The sequence below is a fragment of the Malaya genurostris genome, chromosome 2 (genome assembly GCF_030247185.1).
Source record: "Malaya genurostris strain Urasoe2022 chromosome 2, Malgen_1.1, whole genome shotgun sequence".
NCBI lineage: Eukaryota > Metazoa > Arthropoda > Insecta > Diptera > Culicidae > Malaya > Malaya genurostris.
The window spans coordinates 215,922,825-215,946,513 of NC_080571.1; the positions used below are offsets into that span (position 1 = coordinate 215,922,825).

At 37.1% G+C, this 23,689-nt stretch overlaps 1 protein-coding gene across 2 annotated transcripts in view; it reads left to right on the forward strand.

Moving 5' to 3' along the window:
• Positions 1-23,689, forward strand: part of LOC131427532 (protein madd-4) — a 671,835-nt gene that overhangs the window by 589,568 nt on the left and 58,578 nt on the right. For both annotated transcript variants that reach the window (XM_058590802.1, XM_058590803.1), the window contains exons 7-10: positions 1,570-1,714; positions 1,940-2,069; positions 2,153-2,351; positions 21,608-21,999. In XM_058590802.1, coding sequence (XP_058446785.1) covers positions 1,570-1,714; positions 1,940-2,069; positions 2,153-2,351; positions 21,608-21,999 — 866 coding nt within the window. The remainder of the gene's footprint in view (positions 1-1,569; positions 1,715-1,939; positions 2,070-2,152; positions 2,352-21,607; positions 22,000-23,689) is intronic.

A 23,689-nucleotide genomic window follows, 5' to 3' on the forward strand; every position in this document is an offset into this window, starting at 1 on the left:
TCGGAAGAGCTTTAATTTGAATTATAATTCGTGAAAATCGGCTTAACCGTTGCTGAGAAATAGTTGTGAGTTCCGTTTTGGAAATTTTCTTCACTATTATCGGTGCTTTCGGAAACGAGAACCGGGCAATAGAAGTTTCAAAGTAGTTTTATATATTCACTAACTAACAAGTTCTGCCAACTAGATGAATTTAGCAATAAGTTTTATAAAAAGGTGCACCTCGTTTCGCAATAGATTGTGAAAAAATACTCATGAAATTGAAAATTTTCACTAATCGCACTGTAATACCGGAACCGAAAGTCGGATCTGAATCAACTTCTCAGGGACTTTTTGAAAATCGCATTTTTTAAATAAATTTGCACATATTTCCTTGTAATTCCACAACCGGAAGTCGGATTAAAATAAAATTCAAGGAAATTGTATGAGGTCATAAGACCTTTCATTTGAATCTAAGTTTGTTGAAATCGGTTCAGCCATCTCTGAGAAGCTTGTGTGACTATTTTTTTCCTTTTTTTGGTGCATATCACACACACACACAAATGCAAATTAACGTTTACAACAGTTTATTATGCAAACTAACTTCATGTGATGAAATTTGAACAGTATGAAATATGTAGAGAAGCGAGATTAAAAAAAAATATGGAGATTTATAATTTGGAACGAAAAAAAAAACAAGCTCTTGGGGAAAAAATCCGGGTGAAGAGAAGACAAAACGATGTAATTGAATTTTTTTATCTCTAATAGCGGAATTTATTTCTATGTGTCCAAAGAGTCAGAGCTGTCTAGGTGTTGGATTGATCGATTTTTTAAAAATGTGGCCAACCAATTCTAGGTAAAATATCGGTTTCGACAATTCTGATCCGCTCGAATTAAGCACATTTGAACGCCACGGCTGACATGGGAAACCGAGTGAGTTTTTCTATTGTCACTTCTATGCCCAACGCTTACCAGTTGAAATGTGGTGTTCAATTTTCACCACAACGCTCACAGCTAATTAAATCATCCCATGATGGATTCTAATGGAATTAAGATTGGTTTTAACTTATCACAAACGGTTTCATGAAACGGAAAATCGCTTGTAGCAAAGTGTGCTTGTAAATCGATTGTCACCTTCGAAAAACCGTACTTATACAAATATAACCATCATATTTTACAAGAAGACCAAACCATCAAGATTTTGTAATGTATTGAAGGATACGTGCGATTAAATTGAAATTAACAGTCAAACGATAGTTGTCCAAAAAGATTTAAAAGGCACATATTGCGAGGTTACCAGACTAAGTTTGCTTCATCAACTGTGTATGTCAAACATGAGCCTTCATATCTCTACTGAGAATCCATAACAATACTCAAATAGAGTTTGTTTACTAAAAGTAACGAAGTTGATTTCCCCGAAATTTACCATTTTCATTTCCATTTTTGCCTTCCTACTACCTCAGCAGTCATCAATTGTCGGGACAATAAATAAAACGTTCGAAACATCATATTCTGCCGGCAAAGACAACAACAGCCAATGAACAGTGGAAAGCAATTTTACAAAATTCATTATTTATGATCCTTTCCAAACAGCGCGTCGGCTGCGACCTCAAAATCGGTTCCACCAAGAAGATCGACGTGTGTGGGGTTTGCGGCGGGGACGGAACATCCTGCAGCCAGCCGCTCTATCAGTGGGAGATAGCACCGATGTCACACTGCTCAGTCACCTGCGGAGGCGGTAAGTGAATTTCGATTCCTGCTGTGGCAGTGCGGCCGCAAAATTCCACGAACAGCACACACACTCGAACCGAACCGTATGTCTCACTCAGATATGTCAATGACATCGTGGTTTCGAGGATGTACTTTTTAAAGACGATCAAACAAATTGTATTCTCAACCACTTTCCGAATGTTGATTTCTAAAAGGACCAGCGAAGTATTTGTAACTTTCATTTTTTTGATAGGATACAAAATGGCCATGCCCACCTGCCGGAATCGCGTCACTGGTGTTGATGTAGAAGAGTCACTATGCAATGCATCCTCCCGACCGGAACCGACTGTAGTTCAGTGCAATACTCATCTGTGCCCTCCTAAGTAAGTGTATTAACAAGATTTGGCAAAATTCCAAATTGAAATTCCAATCGCATTACTGTATGTTTGCATTTCATTTCCAACAGGTGGGTCACCGACGAATGGCGGCCATGCTCAAAATCTTGCGGCGGTGGAATCAGGGAACGGGTCGTGGTTTGCGCTGAAGAGAGCAACGGGGCTAAGAACAAAGTACCGGACGAGGCATGCCGGGGAGTCCGGCCGAAAAGTCAGGAGGCTTGCAATGCCCAAGAGTGCCCAAAATGGATCAGTGGCGAGTGGAGTGGGGTAAGTGTATTTGATTCGGCTGGTAGATTCTGTTTTATAGCGCTTCCATATTGATATAGCATGACCTAGGGCTGTGACAGGTATGATAATACAACCTGGGCTTGGATTGTTTGAATTAGGGCAAATATTGCCTCAATTCAATGGAAATGTTCGATTCGATTCAAATGATATTACAAAGTAATAAGTATACTTTTGAATAAGTGGGTTGAATAAGTATACTTGTTTTGATTTTTATTCACAAAAAAACGTCAACTAAAAACTTGAAATTAATTAATTCATTGGCTTTAGTGAAATCACAGTCTCCTTGAATAGGAAAACTGTTTTAAGACAAGGACCGTATAATTTACAATTTTCTACATATTCCATATTCATTGAAATAAAATCATTTCTAAATTACTTACAACCGCTGGAGTCGAACGAATCGTCGCACAAAACATAACAAGCAAAACCGACACATTGAAACCAGGAATATTTTCAGCGTTTGAGTGCAGTGGGCTTATCACATGATTTGTTGACTTGTAAAAAAAGACTCTTATTGATACGTAAAAGCTTGTGAAAGAGACTCTGATTGGCGCCAGGTTATATGAATGTTACATTTTTAAATGTTTTAAACGAACGATAATACTTGTCTTGTATTAAGTTCATTCAGTAACCTGTCTAGGTTAAATTTTTAGTTTTGCTATAATACATTGCTGCTCGTCCCGGGTTGGCGGTTCAATGCATAGGACGCTGGTCTTATGAACCAGTTGTCGTATGTTCGAGACCCGACCTGGAAAGATTCGTAGTGTCAGTAGAATCGTAGCATCAGCCATGCTGGGGTTAAATTGGGTGTTCAGCCACAAGTGGTGACTTTTCAGCCCTATTATATATATGATTTGGTTATTACCATGAAGACATAATTTGCTTCCGCAATTCTGAGATTTTTGTGTAGGGAAAATCCTAAACCTACTTGTATTGTGTAATGGGGAAAAGGAACTTATAAACTAACTTACTAACTAATATTGAACGATTCAATTGAAGATTCCATCGATTTTTGTCGGAATTTGCTTATAATATTATGTGACATTACATCTAATGATTCTATATTTGTGAGTCTGTGTAACTCATTTGTACTAAACCAGGGAGGGCGCTTCAAAATCATTTCCAGAATTTTATTCTGAATCCTTTGAAGCGTTTTCTTCCTGGTGGAACAACAACTTGACCAAATTGGTACTGCATAAAGCATGGCTGGTCTGAAAATGTGTTTATAAATTAACAATTTGTTTTTTAGACAGAGCTTAGAATTTCTGTTTATAAGAGGATGTAAACATTTCATATATTTATTACACTTCGCCTGGATTCCTTCAATGTGATCCATGAAAGTGAGTTTTTTGTCATATGTTAAACCTAAGTATTTAGCTTGATCAGACCATGTCAATTCCAAGCCATTCAATTTAAGAATGTGATTATTATTTGGTTTAAGAAAAGAAGCTCTTGGCTTATGAGGAAAGATAATTAATTGCGTTTTTGCTGCATTTGGTTTAATTTTCCATTTTGACAGATAATCACTGAAAATATTTAAACTTCTTTGTATGCGACTGCAGATCACTCTTAGATTTCTACCTGTGGCTAACAGACTTGTGTCGTCACAGAATAGCGATTTCTGAAAACCAACGGGTAGATTTGGAAGATCAGAAGTGAAAATATTATACAAGATTGGAGCTACGCTCGAACCCTGCGGAACACCGGCTCGTACGGGTAGCAATTCAGATTTACAATTCTGATAGCTAACCTGAAGAGTACGATCAGTTAAATAATTTTGAATCATTTTGATCAAATAAATAGGAAACTGGAAATCAGACATTTTTACTATTAAACCTTTGTGCTAAACACTGTCGAATGCTTTTTCTATGTCTAGAAGAGCAACTCCAGTGGATAACCCAGAAGATTTATTTGCTTTTATCATGTTCGTTACTCTGACAAGTTGATGAGTAGTTGAATGTTCATGACGAAATCCAAACTGTTCTGGTAAAAAGATTGATTTCTCATTTATATGAGCCATCATTCTCAACAAGATAAATTTTTCAAAAAGTTTACTGATAGAAGAAAGTAAGCTAATTGGTCGATAACTTGATGTTTCTGCTGGATTTTTATCAGGTTTCAGGAAAGAAATTACTTTAACGTTTTTCCATCTTTTTGGGAAGTAAGCTAATGAAAAACACTTGTTGAAAATTTTAACCAGGAGTCTCAAGGCAACATCGGGAAGATTTTTAATAAGAATATTAAAAATTCCTTCATTACCAGGAGCCTTCATGTTTTTGAGTTTCCTAATAATTGATTTGATTTCGTCAAAATTCGTCTCTATAATGTCATCTTGTGATAACACTTGAGTTGAAATACGATCATATTTCAGTGAGACTTCATTTTCAATAGGACTCACAACGTTCAAATTAAAATTGTGTACATTCTCGAACTGCTGAGCAAGTTTTTGAGCTTTTTCGTCATTTGTAAGAAGTATTTGATTTTCTTCCTTGAGAGCAGGAATTGGTTTCTGAGGTTTCTTAAGAACCTTAGAAAGTTTCCAGAAAGGTTTAGAGTATGGTTTAATTTGTTCAACTTCATTAGCGAAATTTTCATTTCGCAAAAGAGTAAATCTATGTTTAATTTCTTTTTGTAAATCCTTAACTATGATTTTCATAGCAGGATCACGAGAACGTTGATATTGTCGTCGACGAACATCCTTCAGCCGAATGAGCAGTTGAAGATTGTCATCGATGATAGGAGAATTTAATTTAGTTTGAGCTTTGGGAACTGAAAGATTTCTAGCTTCGATAATGTAATGATTCAAATTATCTATTGCTGTGTCGATGTCCGCAGAATTTTCTAAAATAGTTTCATGATCCACATGATTTTCAATGTGAGATCTGTAATCCAACCAATTAGCTCTATGATAGTTGAATATAGAACTAATAGGATTAATTATAGCTTCGTTGGAAAGTCTGAATGTTACAGGAAGATGATCTGAGTCAAAGTCAGCATGTGTAATCGGTTCACTACAAATGTGACTTTGATCTGTTAGAACCAGATCAATTGTAGACGGGTTTTTCACGGAAGAGAAACAAGTCGGATTACTGGGATGAAGAACTGTGAAGTAACCAGCTGAGAGTTGATTATGAAGTATTTTACCATTACTGTAATTTTGTCTACAATTCAACTGGACATGCTTAACATTTAAGTCCCCTATTACGAAAAATTTCGGTCGATATCTTGTGAGTTTTTGCAAATCGCCTTTAAAGAAATTTAATTGTACGCCGGTGCATTGGAATGGCAAATATGCTCCAGCGATGAAATAAATTCCATGAATGGTTTCAACTTCGATTCCCAAGCTTTCAATAACTTTAGTATTGAAAGAAGGTAAAATTCGATGTTTAATTTGCCGTTGGACAAAAATGGTAACTCCACCACCCATTCCAGTAAACCTGTCAAATCGATGAACCACATAATGTGGATTACTTTTCAATTTGACATTTGGTTTAAGAAAAGTTTCTGTCACAATGGCAATATGGATTTTGTGAACTTCGAGAAAATTATAAAATTCATCTTCACTCGATTTCAAAGATCGAGCATTCCAATTTAAAATATTCAAATAATTATTTAACATCACTGTTAAATTTTAAATTCATTATAATATAATCTGCAAATTTCCATCCGATTTGAAATGCTTCAAAAAGTGATGAAGTCGAAATCATTTGGATGATCATTTGAAAAAGTTGATCTTGTAGGTAGATCATTTTATTTTCAGTTATATCGCTTAAATCGACTTCATTTAAAGAAGCGAATGGCATTGAAGGAATATTTGTAGGTAGACTGCCATTAGAAGAAGATGATGTGGCCGGTCTACCTATTAATAAATTATTTTCGTTAGAAGATGAACTGCAAGGCGGTCCTGTGTTTTGATTATTTACATTAGAAGAAATAGGTGGTAGATTTCTACCTAATATACCAGCATAACTGACATTAGAAGAAGTTGATGACGAGGTCGATCTACCTGTCAATAAATTGTTTTCGTTAGAAGACGAATTGGCAGGCGTACCTGTTTTTTTTTTTAAATTCGAAGAAATCAGTGCCTTAGAAGAATTAGCCGTGGCATTTGTAACGGTTTTTTGATTTTCAGGTATGTTCTGTAAATTTAAGGTCGTTGATTTGACTTGTTGTCTAAGCGAACGAGCGTTTAAAATTTTTTCTCTGACAGGACATTTCAAATAATTGGATTTATGATTTCCATTGCAATTTGAACATGAAAATTTATCAGTGGTTTCATTCATTGGACAAACGTCTTTCGAATGCGATTTACCACAATTCAAACACCGTATATCCATATGACAATTTTTGGTTCCATGGCCGAAGCCTTGGCAACGACGACATTGCGTTAAGTTTGCAATACGATTATGCCGTTTATAATGTTCCCAATGAATTTTAATGTGGGAAATGAATCGTACTTTTTCTAAAGTTTTCAAATTGTTTACATCACTTCGATTGAAGTGTATTAGGTAAAGTTCATGGGAAATTCCAGAGCGTGGTTTAGAAGTACCATTCGCTCTTTTTTTCATAAGTATTACTTGGGAAGAGGCAAAACCAAGCAATTCTTTTAGTTCATTTTTAATTTCATCAATACTTTGATTATTTGATAAGCCTTTCAAGACAGCCTGTCTGTCTGATTTTATATCATATGAATAAAATTTATGAAGTTTCTCGGACAAATATCGAATAAGACGTTCGTAATCTTCCAATCCATCAACCAAGACTCGACATTCTCCTCTTCGTCCGATTTGAAATGAGACTTTTACTTCCGGGAGAAAAGTAGAAAGCTCAGTACGGAATGCTTTGAAGTCGGAGATCATCACCGTCACTGGTGGCATAGATTGATGTTTCTTCCCAGAACGACAAGCGTCCATTTTGGGAATTTTTGAAGAATTTTCTTCTATGTCGCTATAATCGGATTCAGGAAGAATCTCGTAAATATTGTTAGACGGCATAGGATCAACGGAAGGGAAATCCGTCCGTTGTCTTTTATTTTTACATTCAGATTCTATAAGATCGTGAATGTTATTAGAAAAATGTTGAATAACGGATTGTGATTTATTCCGTATTGAATTATTTTTAGCCTTAGGCTTGTTGCCTTTCCGGTTGGACGCAAGCATTTTTTGAAATGAAGGGAATTTTGAATTTTGAAGTTTGAATAATAGTTCTTTGAATAGCTAGCTTTAAAAAAGGCTGATTAATTTCTTAGTCACTCTAATATCACTCTTTGTATCACTTAGTCACTCTAATATCACTCTTTGTATAGCCTTGCGAAAGGCTGACTAATTGTTAGTCTTTAAAAAGACTGTTAGTGATTCAGGTAGCCTTGAGAAAGACTGAAGCCTTGAATCAATGAAACTCTAGGTAGCCAGAAAAAATTTCCAGGAGCCAAGAGCTATATGCGTGCGGTGCGAACGACTGTTCAACACCGACTGAAATATTACCTATTACATGATATTACACAACAAAGCATTATTGCGTAAGCAACATCAACACATTGAGCTCAACAGAGTTGGTCAATACTAGCATTATAAACCACAGTCACTTTGAAAATGAACGAATTCCAATTTCATTGTATTCTACTCATTGTTATATCAACACAAAACCCAATGTTTCATAAATTCGTGTAATTGTTTGATATGCAATTTTTGCTCACGATAAAATGCCAGCGAACCCATCGGAGTATTTCTCACACTGCCACACAAAGAAACAGCAGCGCGCAAGCAATACAGAGCATGATGAAAAGTTTATGTAAACTTTTTCAAATTTCATTTTGTTTGGACAATGTTTTAAAATTTTAAGTTGCATTTTCAGTTTTTTTTGTGAAATTTTGCAACGAACTCTATTTTTCAGTTCTAAAATCATCCCCGTGGAATGGAACAATAACTGTTTTTAAATTTCCAAAACTATTTACGGTTCGCCAAAGCAAAATTTCAAAATTCTAAGAATACTTATTTGTGATAAATTTAATTGCGAAAAACTTACGTGTTTTCGGTTTTTCGAGAAACGGCCTAGTTTTTTGATAATTGTTTAAAAACACGACACGCGCATTCCGCTACATTTCACCTTCTGCTCAGTCATAGCTAAACTGCATAAAATAATTGTTTCAATTGTTCTGTGTATTTTCAAACCAGATTCATGTGCTAGCAAGAAAAGAGATCCGAATCGATAGAGCTGGTGGCTCGTTTAAATACGAAACACGCGAGCTAGCAGAAAATACGCACACGAAGTCTGAAACACACTCTCGTTTGCCTATTTGCTACTAGATCGAGAGTCGTGTGCTTCGTAGAACCAGCTCGCGATTCAACTGGTGTGCTGGATCATCTGCTGGCTCATGAGCTGGATTGGGTTCTAGCTCGTGAGCTGACTCATGTGCTGACTTGAGTGTCCGTTTTTTTTTGTAAAATCATTTTTAGGCTCACAGTATCCGCTCCTACCTTGCCTTGACTTGAATACTGAAATACCGTTTTACTCCAATTTATCCTCTCAATGTTGGGGTAAAACGGTATCACATGATTCAAACTGTCATTGAATCTAATTGTAATATACTTTTTAAATCTTCCTACGTAATATCAATCGAAATTCATAAACCGCAATCTGCCTCCTTTCAAAACGCGACGGAAAGTTTAACCAATTATAAGATTTATGAAATAAATTGGGGTAAAACGGGTTAAAAGGGCTAGTACTGTGCCATTCCTATTGTATGTGTTTGGATTGCTGAAGTTTTTGATGTAATATGGACCAATATCGATAGATCGTATTGGATCTGCTTCTGTAGATTGAATTTCAACTGAATATTATAACAAGAAATCAAAATGGGGTAAAACGACAAAACGAGTTTCCTGCCGTTATTGAGACTATATGCAAATGATTCATTCAAGATTACACCAGATCTCAACGTTTCGTGCATTTCTAAGACATTCAGCATAAAAAAAATGTTCTTCAATTTGGCGGTTTTTTGTACGTGGAAGTCCCAAAGTCGATTTCTACAAAAAAAAATTTTTTTTGAGATTACACCAGATCTGGACGTTTCATGCCTTTTCAAGATATTTGGTATAAAAAAATTGTTGTCGTGTGAGATGTTGTAATCGTCGTTAACTAGCGAGTGTTTGCTAGTGAAAATCACTCAAACCCATCCTATTGTCATTGTACCAGTTCTTAAATAAGTCCAGCTGTAATTGCAAAAATATAGTATTTTATGATTTTTTCACTACATAATATAATTTAAAATCGTCCGCGAAAGACAGCTTGGGGCTTCTAAAAGAAAAAGCTGAGATCGTTAAAGTAGAGTAAAAATATTAATGGTCCTAAGTGACTGCCTTAGGGAACCGGTTCAGTTGTTCTCGATGAACTGATTCGAACAGTTCGTTCTGATACTCAGATATTTTAAAAAGCTTATCTCCGACACCCCAGTACAATGTAGAGTTTGGTTTGACATACTTCACATACTAGTACATACTTAGTGTACAAATCAATTGCATAGCCAATACCAAATTTCTACCAACTCGAAAAATGCCTCCAGGTCGTAGTTTGAACATACCACTTTGCTATTAATTAGTTTCAATGACAACTCTCGCCGGTCAGCATTCGTGAACATTTACTATTATGTACTGTAAATATTAAACAGCACCCCCAATTGTCGACTGGTGTTAGAAGCGAACATATTTCAGCCCATTTAGCACCCGCGCCAGACCAATTAATTCGTCCCATTTCTAACTTTCTCGCGCGAAATTTCCATTAGCGATTTTAATTCGATCGCATTTCTCATCACCCAGCCGGTTCGACGTCAGCCGTTGTTGATTTTACGTTCTCCATCCCCCATCCAGTGTTAATAGAAGTTCTCCGTGTGACCGACAAACTTTTTCCGTAGCCAGACGTTCTCATGCATATTCCATAAATCAATGAATTTTCACATTCACACCAAATTATTCAGATTGAACAAAACGATAGCATATCACAGTTTGCGGAAGAGTGAGTGGTGCAAGCGTCCTCCTTTCCCTGAATTTTTCGCTCACCACCCCCCAGGAGCAGCATTTCATCTTGCCCCGGGGAGATGAACGACCACTGAGCTATAAATTTATTGCCCAAAATTTAAATAAAGCTATAAAGATTTTTTATGAATGTCATTACAGCTATGTGCCCGGGAGGCAGGCCCCAGTTTTAGGAACGCGGCCTACTATTTAGGATCCCGGACCGGTTGCCTATTTACAAGTCGAATATGAACCGTACGATCATTTAGTGCGTGGATGCACTCTGTCCAACTTGTTTACAGCATTCCAGAAGCACACTGCACTCCACAGTAAAGTAGAAACAAGGCCTACAACAACGTAAACAATCCAGATGACGAACACCGTGCTGATTTGTTGTTAGTTATGCAGTGTCTGTTCCACCGATGGAGAGAAGTTGATTCTGTATGCAATAGCGTGTTGACTTAACGTTCGCTCGCGATAACACGATTCCACTCCTGGTGGAGAGGTTTGGGTGATGAAAACTTCTAAAAACTAAAACAACAGCGGTGACTGCAGCAAACTTGTTCTATACCTACTGGCTACATGAATATTTCGGTTTTGTTTTGTTGGTTGGGAATGCAATAGTACAGCCGATGCTGCTATGGATTCGAAGCAGCGCTAGCAGATCGACCGTTACTGGATTTTCGATTTTGACACGAATCTAATCCTAATTGCATTTGGTTTTTGTAAACTGTTCCAAAGCGTTGAAATTGATTGCTTCGAAAATATTTGTTTTGAAATCGTTATTTGGTGTTGAAAGCTCAATCGATTGGGACAATTTTTTAACCCATGGACTGCGCTGCGTTTTATAATCTTGATTGTATCGGTAGACACCCGCATCCTGTTTTCTGCGAGTTTACTAACAAGAGTAGCCTACGACAAGGGTCCGCACTTTACTTTGGAATTAAACCATTCCAGCTCAAATTGCATATTTTACCAACATTTAAGGACGTCCTCATCTCCAGGTCAAGTTTCTTCATCTTTCTTTTTCAACAGACTTCACAGCCGATTCTTATCGTACCAAATCATTGCATGGCTGGTGCTACGATCCTATTGACACAAAGAATCTTTCCAGGTCGGGACTCGAACATAGAAACTGGCTTGTAAAAGACCAGCGGCCTGTGCATTGAACTGTCAACCTGGGGTAAGGAAAAGGTTGCAGCATCATTGGAAGTTCCACAAAATTTCCCTGCAATCCAAAATCAGAAAAATCCTTTAAATTAGAATAGATTCAAAGAGTTCGATACTGGGGGCCGTTCGAGTTGAAAACAAAAGATTTTGAACGGCGATAATGCATATCTGTAATGTATTGCTGGAGTTACAGAATAATATAACCGTTCCATGAGAAAACCTTTATCATAATACTCATATTATCATAAATATTACTATGACAATCTTCAAAAAACTGTTCATTGAATAGATACAGGAATGTTTATTCGGGCAAGAACTAATATAACCAACGAATCTAATATCGTTTTCGTTTATTGATCAGAGCATCCCGAGAGCTGACCCAGAGTCGCCCAAACAACTTTTGAGATGTTTGTTGTAGCAACCTAGGGTTACTCTAGATCGAACTCCAATCGCGTAGTTTCGCTCTGAAAATTTTCTCGGGTCGCACCACGACATCCATGCGAATTTGTTTATTTTTTCCTTTTTCTGAGTTGTTGTTTAGGGCGCGTATCACGTGTTCATTGTATTCGGAGTCATAGTCGCCCGCGTGTAGGTTCAAAAACGAAAACGGTATGAATAGTTTTGAGTCAAAATCAGAAGAAAATTTCCCGATTTTACTTCTGCAATGTCGCCCTAAGCGACGGCTTGAAATTTCAAACAATCTGTAACTCCAAAACCGAAAGTCAGATTCAGACAAAATTTAGGAGTTCTGTATAGAATTGTAGGACCTTTAATTTGAATCCAAGCCGTTGCAGGGAGAAGAGAGTTAGTTCCAGATCACTATTTTTTAGAAACCGGATTCCGCAGATATTTCCGAAATGAGTTTGTGTGGTCATCAACTTACAATAAAGACTGTCCCAGAAAGTATGGACACAACCAAAAATCGCTGCAATTTCGCAATGGTTCAGAATCTGTCAATTTTTATGGCTGGGTCCTGTTGTTTACACTCTTCTCTAACCACTTGTGCAGTTGTTTATTCGTGTTCATTAGTTTGTTTCGAAATGCGTGGACTTTCAGCAGAACAACGTAGAAAAATTGTGTAGAAATGGTGCACATAACGCGCCGTGCGAAAAGCAATCAGGAAGTTCGGTGAGGATAACCATTGAGGATAAACCGAAAACGGGTTGAAAAAAAGGTCCTGATAACCCTCAGTTGGATAAACCTACACGGAAGACGTTCGAGCAAAAAAGGAGGTTTCAGTTCGGGATGTGGCCAAAAAAGTGGGCACTTCGAAGTCAAATGTTCTTCGTTTGAATCTTCGAACCTATAAGAAGCAGAAACAACCAAAACGTAGTCCGAAACAAGAAGCATCGATCAGACCGAGGATTCGAAAGCTGTACAATACGATTCTTGCTGGAAATTTGAACTGCATAATCATGGACGACGAAACCTACGTGAAACTCGATTACAAGTCCTTGCCGGGACCACAATATTATACGATGCGGGCAAAGGGCAAGTGTTAAACCAGTCCGAGACATCTATCGAAGTCGAAAAGTTTGATAAGAAAGCTATGGTCTGGCAAGCAATTTGCAGCTGCGGTAAGATTTCGAAACCCTTCATCACCACTGCTTCAATGAACAGCTAAATATACATCAAGGAATGTTTACAAAACCGACTTCTACCCATGATTCGAAGCCACAAGGATCCTGTTGTCTTCTGGCCAGATCTTACATCTTGCCACTACTCGAAATCAACGGTAGAATGGTATACTACCAAAAATGTCACTTTCGTCCCAAAAGACATGAATCCACCAAATTGCCCACAACTTCGACCAATTGAGGAATTTTGGGCATTAAAGTAAAAGATTGGAAAAAAGTGTCAAAACTTATCGCCAAGAAGTCTGTACGGAATTTAATGAGGAACGTTCGCAAGAAGGTGCGCCAGCTAGTCTACAATGGCTAAGTAGCAAATGTTGAGAATAATATTCTGTTGTTGTAGTCTAATATTATAAGTATATCGAATAAAATTTGAACATCTAACACTTGTGAATTATGTACAGTGAACTCAAAGTGCGTCCATACCCGTAGGATCCATAGTACTAGCCATGTGATGATTCTGTCCGCTAAGAATCGGCTGCGAAGTCTGTTGAAACAGAAAGGCCAAATTCCACGGAAGGAATGTAATCCCAAGACTTTGCTTTGCCATACTTTTTGGGACAGTATTTACCTGTGAATTAGAAAAATTCATTTCCTAATTCAAGAAATTAGCTAATGCTAACATCTTCATCAAAAAAATCACTGTTTTCGTTATTTGACTCTCTCACTCAAAATTTTGAGCACTCGGAAAGCAAAAACCGCATACAAGTAGCACTCCGAACGGCGTAGCCCGAGTGAAACATACCATGAAATAACAAGAAGCCACAGAGAAGAGCAACCAATTACGAGTATTCTACACAAACTGTGAAGGATCTTATTTTCTTGATCCAAAGCTATATTTTTAAAACATAGAAATCTACTTTTTTTGTTTCGTTGTAGACTTCAACTAAAAAAAGTACAACCAGTTGCAATATAGGTAGGATACAAAGAACTTCGTTTGACATATACAATTGGACTGCAAAATTTGAAACTCACTTCACTGTTTCACGTAAAAACATTATCACGCACAATCGCATGAAATGCGCACAAATTCTGAATAAATACAATTTCCACTAGAAGTTTACGGCATTTTACATATCGTTTTAAAAATTAAAATAAAGATATATCGTAACACATACAAAAAACATCAAAAAAGGGTGTAGCCGGGTTTGCATATAAAAACTGCCCCCAGACAGAAAAAAAATGATATAAGCTGTTTGAAAGGGTTTATATTGGAGAAGATTTTCCCAAAATTTCAATCCTTTAACTGCCGTATTGATGGTGGTTCTTCTGATTGACGTTTTATTTAAATTTTTCAAAAATTTTAAAAAGTCAGGAATATTTTAGGAATTATGGGAAACCTTTCTGATTTTTTCAGAATTTATTCGCTCTTACAACTTTAGCACCACTCTAGATTTTACATAAAAAATAAATCATTTCTGAGTACATTACGCTGCATTTTTCTCAGATTTTTAAAAAATGTGGATGGATATAATACCAGACATTAAAAAAATAAATCATTCCAAGAACCATGCGTCTCCATCCAATTGTCATCAGATGGAGACGCATGGTAACAGATCGGCTGAAAAGTTCGTATCGTTTCTATGAGAGGGCGCCACTAGAATTAAATCTATACCATTTTCAGTTAGTGCCAACCTTCAAAAGATACGTATATAAATTTGACAGCTGTCTGATTATTAGTTTGTGAGATATTGCATTTTGAGTGAAGGTACTTTTGTTATTGTGAAAAAATGGAAAAAAAGGAATTTTGTGTGTTGATGAAACACTACATTTTGATGGAAAAAAGTGCCGCCGATACCAAAAAATGGCTTGATGAGTGTTATCCAGACTCTGCACCGGGCGAAGCAACAATTCGTAGGTGGTTTGCAAAATTTCGTACTAGTCATATGAGCACCGAAGACGATGAATGCAGTGGACGTCCAAAAGAGGCTGTTACCGATGAAAACGCGAAAAAAATCCACAAAATGATTTTTAATGACCGTAAAGTGAAGTTGATCGAGATAGCTGACACCCTAAAGATATCAAAGGAACGTGTTGGACATATTATTCACGAATGTTTGGATATGAGAAAGCTTTGTGCAAAATGGGTGCCGCGTGAGCTCACAATCGATCAAAAACAACAACGAATTGATGATTCTGAGCAGTGTTTGGAGCTGTTATATCGAAATAAAACCGATTTTTTTCGTCGATATATAACAATGGACGAAACATGGCTCCATCACTTCACTCCGGAGTCCAATCGACAGTCAGCTGAGTGGACTGCACGCGATGAACCGAATCCAAAGCGTGGAAAGACTCAACAATCGGCCGGTAAGGTTATGGCGTCTGTATTTTGGGATTCGCATGGTATAATTTTCATCGACTACCTTGAAAAGGGAAAAACCATCAACAGTGACTATTATATAGCGTTATTAGAGCGTTTGAAGGACGAAATTTAAAAAAAACTCATTTGAAGAAGAAAAAGTTTTGTTTCATCAAGACAATGCACCGTGTCACAAGTCGATGAAAACCATGCTGAAATTGAACGAATTGGGCTGCGAATTGCTCCCTCATCCACCGTATTCTCCAGATTTGGCCCCCAGTGACTTTTTCCTGTTCTTAGACCTCAAGAGAATGCTCGCTGGTAAAAAATTTAGAAGCAATGAAGAGGTAATCGCTGAAACTGAGGCCTATTTTGAGGCAAAGGACAAATCGTACTACAAAAATGGTATCGAAAAGTTGGAAGATCGCTATAATCGCTGTATCGCCTCTGATGGCAATTATGTTGAATAATAAAAACGAATTTTGGCAAAAAAATGTGTGTTTCTATTAATCGATACGAACTTTTCAGCCGAACATTCAGTTCTAAAATCATATATCACATGCCCTTAGAACTAAATACCATGCGTTTCCATCTACAGCTTGAGTTCAGGGCTTCAGTGTTGACGTAATTAATAATGATAAAAGAATTTTATTTCTTATGTTATTTACACACGCCCGCACGCCTGGCTCGATTTACCAAGCAATGATGTAGGGAATGCATTAGTGAACATGTGTGAAAGCGGACGGTTGTAATTCGTTTCTAACTTCAACATCTTGCGGAATAGTCTGGAGGTTTCGAGGTTAGCTATTAGCAGTCCTAAGAAATACTATAAACCAGATTGTAATCATGTCGAAGCGCCTGCAGCAAGTCCCGAAGACCCAAAAAGAACGTATTAATTCGCATCGTCGATTTTAAACTTAATATTTTCAGTGTTTTGCTATTTCCTGAAGAGGACCCCTTTATTAAACAATTTCGGAAAATCGGATTTTTTGTTGCTTTAATCGAAATATGTATTAACTAAGAATGAATGAAAAACTAAGCTATGTATAAACATCGAACTTCATAGGCTTTCGCAAATATAGTTCATCGTATTTGCTTGCACTTAGTGGTCTTTTTCTGGTGTCTATTCTGTAACTTCTAGATACGTCTCCATATAGCTCAGACTATGACCACTCTTTGCAGGCCATTCAAGACTCAGATACTGCGTGCGTCACCCTCTATTTGATCGATCCACCTTCCTCGCTATGCTTCTCTTTTTCTTGAGTTTGCCGAATCACATTCAAGAACCATTGTCGAATGTTTGCCATCCGTTATCCTGATCCGTTATCCGACCGTAACTGTCCGATTTCAGCTTGACGTAGCTGAATCTCCAAGCAGCTGTTAAAAACTGTGGTTTATACACCGTTAGTTAATTTCTTATGGTGACGGGAAGATTTACTTTACTGCAAATCAACATTTTCAATCCTTCGAAGAGTTTGAAAAATGGATAGCGTCAAAAGAGGACTCCTTTTTTCGAGCCGGGATTCGAAAACTGCCGGAAAGATGGGAGAAGGTTGTCGCTAGCGACGGACAATACTTTGAATAATACATCTGTAAGCACTTTTTCGCAATAAAGTTTTTAATTTTGGAAAAAAAACGGCGGAAGCAAAGTTGCACACCTGATATATTTTAAAGCATTTCCCTCTCATACATTTTGTTTCGACGGATTTACTGTCAGTCCGATCCCAGTTTGATTAATCCGTCTTTATGAGCTTAAGCCGTTTGACTTTAGCTGTCTTGTTGAACAATTTCAGGCAACTTGGCTATTCATACCATGTGATACAGAACGTTGATGAACAGTTTACCCTAACTAGTTTTTTAGATTTCGCAAGGTTTCATTTTTTTTTTTTTTTTTTTTGATTTTGCGCTTGGTCTCTGAGAATACTTTTTTCTAAAAAGAACTATAATTTACTGTCCTTTAGAATTTTTATTCAATATAGCAAAAATGTGAGATTAAAATTGACTACAGTGTATTTGCTGATTTATGAGATTTGAATACAATAAATGTGAAATGACTTATCAGTTCATAAATAAAAACTGTAAACCGTATATTTAAACCTAAATATTTATCAATTCGTTAGTTCTGATTCATGTTTCTCTCACTAGTCTTTCCTTATCATTACTAGCTAAATCGAGACAGACGTACGGGCGTGTGTAAATAATTTTAAGAATGAAATTCTTTCTTAAGCCCTGAACTCAAGTTATAGATGGAAACGCATGGTATTTAGTTCTAAGGGCATTCTACCATGCGTCTCCATCGGATGATAATAATTTGAATTTTTCGAATTATTTATTTTTTTAATGTCTGATATTATACCCGTCCACATTTTTTTAATCTGAAAAAATACAGCGTAATGTACTTATAAATGTAAAATCTAGAGTGGTGCCAAAATTGTAAGTGCAAATGAAAAAAGTTCGAAAATTTTGAACATATTTTTTTCACATGAAAAAATCTGAAAAAAATCAGAAAGGTTTCCCATAATTCTTAAAACATTCCTAATTTTTTTCTATTGTTTTGCTAAAGAGGTTTTAAAAAAATTTAAATAAAATGAAAGAACCACCCTAACTCCACCAATATGGCAGTTCAAGGGTTAAAATTTTGGGGAAATCATCTCCAATATAAACCATTTCAAACAGCGTATATCATTTTTTTTCTGTTTGAGGGCAGTTTTTATATGCAAACCCGGCTACACCCTTTGCCAGCAGTTTGAACAATACTATCCTTTTTAGCTTTCTAATGGATTGTTTTGTTTTGACACTTCCCATGAGTTTTTGGCTAATAAACTTGTTAATAAAAATTCCTTTTTTCCTTTGAGCTGTCTTTCAGCAGCGATGGTGACAGATAGATAGAGTCCATTTTTTTTTGTTTTAATCACAAAATTAGTTGCCAATTAGAATTTTGTTTTGAATTGAAATTTTGCTGGTATATTCGCCAACTAAACACATTGTCTAAAAACAAGAGTGTTTTTCAACAAAGTAAATTCTGAATTTCAACTAATTAAATAGTTAACGACCGATTTTCGCATGTTTAGATCCAAATTGTACTATCGTTTGTTATTCTATATCACGATGCAAAATATGAACGAAATATTCAAACTGGTCTCAAGATAAATGATATTTGGAAGTTTTCTGAGCCGGAATATTATTATTACACACAATCGCTTCAAATGCGCACAAATTCTGAACTACTGCTTAGAACTTTCCACTACGTCATTTTTACATATCGGTTTAGAAATTTATATATGGATATATCGTAACACATGCGAAACACATCAAAACAATTCGCAAGCAGTTTCAACAAGACTGTCCTTTTCAGCTTTTTAATGGATTGTTTTGCTTTGACACTTCTCATGAGTTTTTGACTCATAAACTTGTTAATAAAATCAATTTAATTTTTGTTTTCTTTGTGCTGTACTTCAGCAATGATTGTGATAGATAAATAGAACCAAATTTTCTGATTTTAATAACAAAATTAGTTGTCAATAAGAATTTCGTACTGAATTGAAATATTGCTGGTTTGTGTCCATGATATTCGCCAACTAAACACATTCTCTAAAAATAAGAGTTTTTTTCAGCACAGTAAATTCTCTATTTTAACTAATTTCATAGTTAATCTGGAAATTTTGTTGTTAAAATCAACTAATTCAAAAACAGTAATACGAATTAGGCGCAAAGCTGATTTCGGTCGTTTCGTGTAGAGAATTTCTGAATTATATATGATTAGTGTAAAATTGTAAAATTTTCAATTTCTAGTGTGCTTCTTCGAATCATTGCTGATCAGTTCAATTCAGCATTATTTAAAGTTAAATACCAAATATGTTTACTTCGGCTATACCGTTCCTTGGATTTCGCTCCCGGAAATGTCGGAAACAGTGATTAAAAACACCCAAATGGATCTCACTTCAATATTTCTGGGATGGCATAACCGATTTAAATAACATTGGGCTCAAATTGAAAGTCTAATGGTTCCTTAGGTGGCTATTAAATCCGAATTCCGGTACCGGTATTAAAAGGTGATGAGTGTTTTTTTTGTAATAAAATTTTTATTCTGGCCTTTTTGCGTAAAAGCTTTACGTGGCCGATTGGCTTACATTTTTGTTACTTAAATTTTTTTTTTTTTGCTATTGGATCTCGTTGTCACCCTTTTTCTAGGGGGAGATGAGTTTCCATTTCCATCCAACGTGGACCGGGGGTCACTTCGTCCGCGGCTTATCTCATCATCCATTGCTTCATCGTCGGTGTTGTGTGTGATTTCTGTTTTATTTTCGTTGTCCTTGTTGATCGTAGTCTTGGGCTCGTTGAGAGTTGCTGTAGATGCGCCTTGTTGTACATTGGTTGCAGTTGCTGGTTGGTTGGAGGGTAAGTTGTTAACTGCAGCGGGTGTACTTTGTTCTATAGGGGATACTGATGGTTTCGTTGAAGGGGATGCTTCATTGTTGTTGGTGGCTGTCACAGGAGTACTGGGTTTGCTTGGGGTTGGTGTGAAGGAAGCACCGTTGTCCTTTGGTGTGATTGTCTCCTTGTCCGGTTTATCACATGACTTACCGTGGTGAACAGCTTTTTGGCAATATTGACATGTGGCCATCTGATTGTCATAGATAACAAGTGATTTGCACGGAATTCTTGTATCTTGACCGAAAATCACATAAGAAGGTATAGGCCTCTTCAAGTGTATACGCAACAAACGTACGCCATTTAGAATACCGGGGAAAAAGTACTTTCACTTTTCTTTTTCGATAGAGAGTATCTCTCCGTATTGGGACATAGTTTTGCGAATATAAGAATCGTTGACGCTTGAGGGAGGATCATGCACACGCACTTCTATAGCACTATCTTCCATATATACTGGAATGTTGTACTTAATGTTCTCGTCCTCCACATAGTGCACATTGTTATTGTCTTTTGCGAATTGAATTGCATCCAACTCTTTATAAAACTGGATGTAAATAACATTATTTGTCTTATTGCATTGAAGTAAATGCACACGTTTAATGTCAAGATGAATTTGCTCTTTAAGTTCTCGTATCGAAGATTGAATTTTGCACTGCCTGAAGTCAACAACAATTGTATTCTTTCGTGTTGGCGGTAGCTTTTGTTCGTTTGGTTCACTCATTTCGAGGTCGTTCTATTGTTCACTACACAATACTGTACTTGGATTCTTCCGTCCCGAACGTAAGCGGTTTTGTTATATCGACTGACTTGGATGCGATGTGAATGCGAACTGAGGTGATGAGTGTTGAAAATCTCTTATTGTCATTGAAATTGACGATGCAAATAAAATATTTCAAAACTTCTTCAATATACAGGTCTTGTTAATTGCTTAGTTCCGGAAATTCCGGAAGTAGTGGTCAAAAATGTTTCTTATTAACAATAATAAACAAATACATAAATATTGCGAAAAGCATCATTTCTCTACTAGGATGATTAAAATAAGTAATATGTGTTTACGGATCTTTTCTGTTGAACTTACGATTTTTCTCATAATTTTTTTTATTGTAGAAAAATAGTTTCTTGACCTAACCATTCATTAGGATTATAATTTGAACCAATATGCTGAGTTATATTCCGGTGTTACATTTCATACGACGCAATGCGGAATGTTTCTTCCTGTACTGAGGAATACTAAATTCTAAGTATCACAATTTTGCTACAAAATTGGTTCGTATTATCAATCTGGCAACAGTTTCGAATAGCCCTAATATTCCTGCTGCACAACAGTAGAACGCACCCTTAAAATATGTGAATTTGTAATTCACTGCATTGAATATTGTTTTCAAACTAGTTGCGAAGCGTTGGAAAACGTTAGCCAACAATCTAGTCGAAGGGTGAAGTGTAGAGTGTATGAGCAGTACACGGGTTCTGAATTCAAGTGTTTGCTAGAAAAAATAAATCTGTGAAACGTGAAAATGTTCATCAGCTGGTTCCAGTTTCAACCGTCTGGCTTGATTACAATTCAGTTGTGTTTTACCACAAGCTGACATACCAGTAATAATCATAATTCTAACTATTGATGCCTCCGATAGCTTTCATCTTTCAGTAACTATCGTATTATTGAATAACTTTTCTCTCTTCACTCAACAGTGTTCCGTATCATGCGGAAGTGGTATCCAGGTTCGCAGTGTGGAATGTTTGGACTCGAGTGGGCACTACAGCAATCAATGCGATCCAAAATCAAAACCGTCCGCGGGCCAACAGTGTACGACGGGCATTGGGTGCAGTGGTGATTCGTCCTCGACTGTCATCGCATCGTCATCTTCGGGAGCCACGGGTGAGGCAGCGGAAGACAGCAATGGTAGTGAAACCAATCATGCCAGCGGGATGTCATCCTCTGCTGACGAAAAGAACATCCATGTGGAACGAGATCCCACCCTAATGACGTACAATGATGAACCGTACTACGCACAGCCACTACGCCAGGACCGGTTACCAAAAGCGGAGAAAATTGTGTCCCAGCGGGTTCCTAGCGAAGCAACGTAAGTATAGTTCTTGTTCTTCCCATTTTTTTCTCTACTCTCAAACGATGCACATTTTCCATGGCAAGTAAACCCCCCACCCAACCCAACCGTCTTGTTCGGATATGATTAAATCTGCAATCACTTCGCGGCCAAAATCTCATTTGCCATGCCGGGCGCGAACCCGATAACCGGAGTACCAAACTACTACTGCGGAGATGTTCCACTTAATGAGATCGAAATTCGCATCGTGTGCCGCTTTACCTTCTGCTGACTTTCGAGCCTTAACTGTGTGAGTGGATAAATTCAATATTGGCCAATCACTTCACGATTTACGAGCAAAAAGTCGATGGCGGTAGGATTCGCTAGCAGAGAAAAAAATCGATGTTTGTTGTTACGGAAAGCGGCACATGAAAGCGCACGGCAAAGAAAATATTTGAACAACGAATATGACTAGTTGCTGACGATGACGGTGATGATGATGATGATGATGATGATGATGATAAAGATCGATATTTTTTTACTAGCAGTATCAATTTTTTTTTTTCTAACAGAAACTGTACCATTTTCAATCAACTAACAAGCCAGCATGAAAGCAGAATCACTGATGCATAACATGAGAAGGGCGTCATATTTCAGTCAAGTTTCAATCAGTTTCACGTAAAGTTTCGGAAGTATAATTTGATTCAAATTGACGTTGATGTACCTAACTAATCTTATTGATATTCACGATCATTGACCGCAAGTCAGTCTCATGCGCCTTTCTGCCGAAAATTCGTAGGCATTCCATTTGAGCTGTGTTATTAAATGTTTTTGATGGATTGAATATATTTCCACATTGACTTGTTTCATAGTTGAATGAAACCTCTAATAATATTATATTACGATTATTCCATAAATTGGTTTTCAAAACGATACACCTGGTATATTTTCTCAACAAAATAACTCTGATAACTTTTAGAATATTGGCACTGTTTGCTTCATGATTTTTTGAGTGTCTTACCTTTTTTATAGAAAATTTTTCCGAGGCCCAGAGAGCCAAGTATCATGCACCAATCGATTAAGTTCGATGAACTGAGCAAACGTTAGTGTGTGTGTCTGTATGTGTGTACAGAACAGAGAGGCCGATTTTGATCGGGCTAGTTGCAAATGAAAGGTCTTCGTTCCTTGGTCCGTTGTTTACTATTTAAATTACACAAAGTTTGATGTTATAATTTGATCATAATTAATTTGATCCAAAACAAAATCATAATTAATTTAATCCAAAACAAAATACATACAAACATTTATTTGCACATAACACATAATCAACAATAGTTCGCCACGATACTCGGTTTGTGGCTGCCTCTCTCTATCCTCAATCACGTCCAATACTCGCCAGATCACGTTCTAAATGGTTCACCCATCTTGCCCGCTGCGCTCCCCGCCTTCTTGTTCCAAACGGATTCAAGGAAAACACTAGTTTAGCAGAGTTGTTGTCCGGCATTCTTGCAACATGCCCTGCCCATCGCATTCTTTCGGCTTTGGCCACCTTCTGGATGCTGGGTTCGCCGTAGAGTGAAGCGAGTTCGTGGTTCATTCTTCGCCGCCACACGCCGTTCTCCTGCACACCGCCGAAGATCGTCCTTAGCACGCGTCGCTCGAAAACTCCAAGTGCTTGCAGGTCCTCCTCGAGCATGATCCAGGCTTCGTGTCCGTAGAGGATCACCGG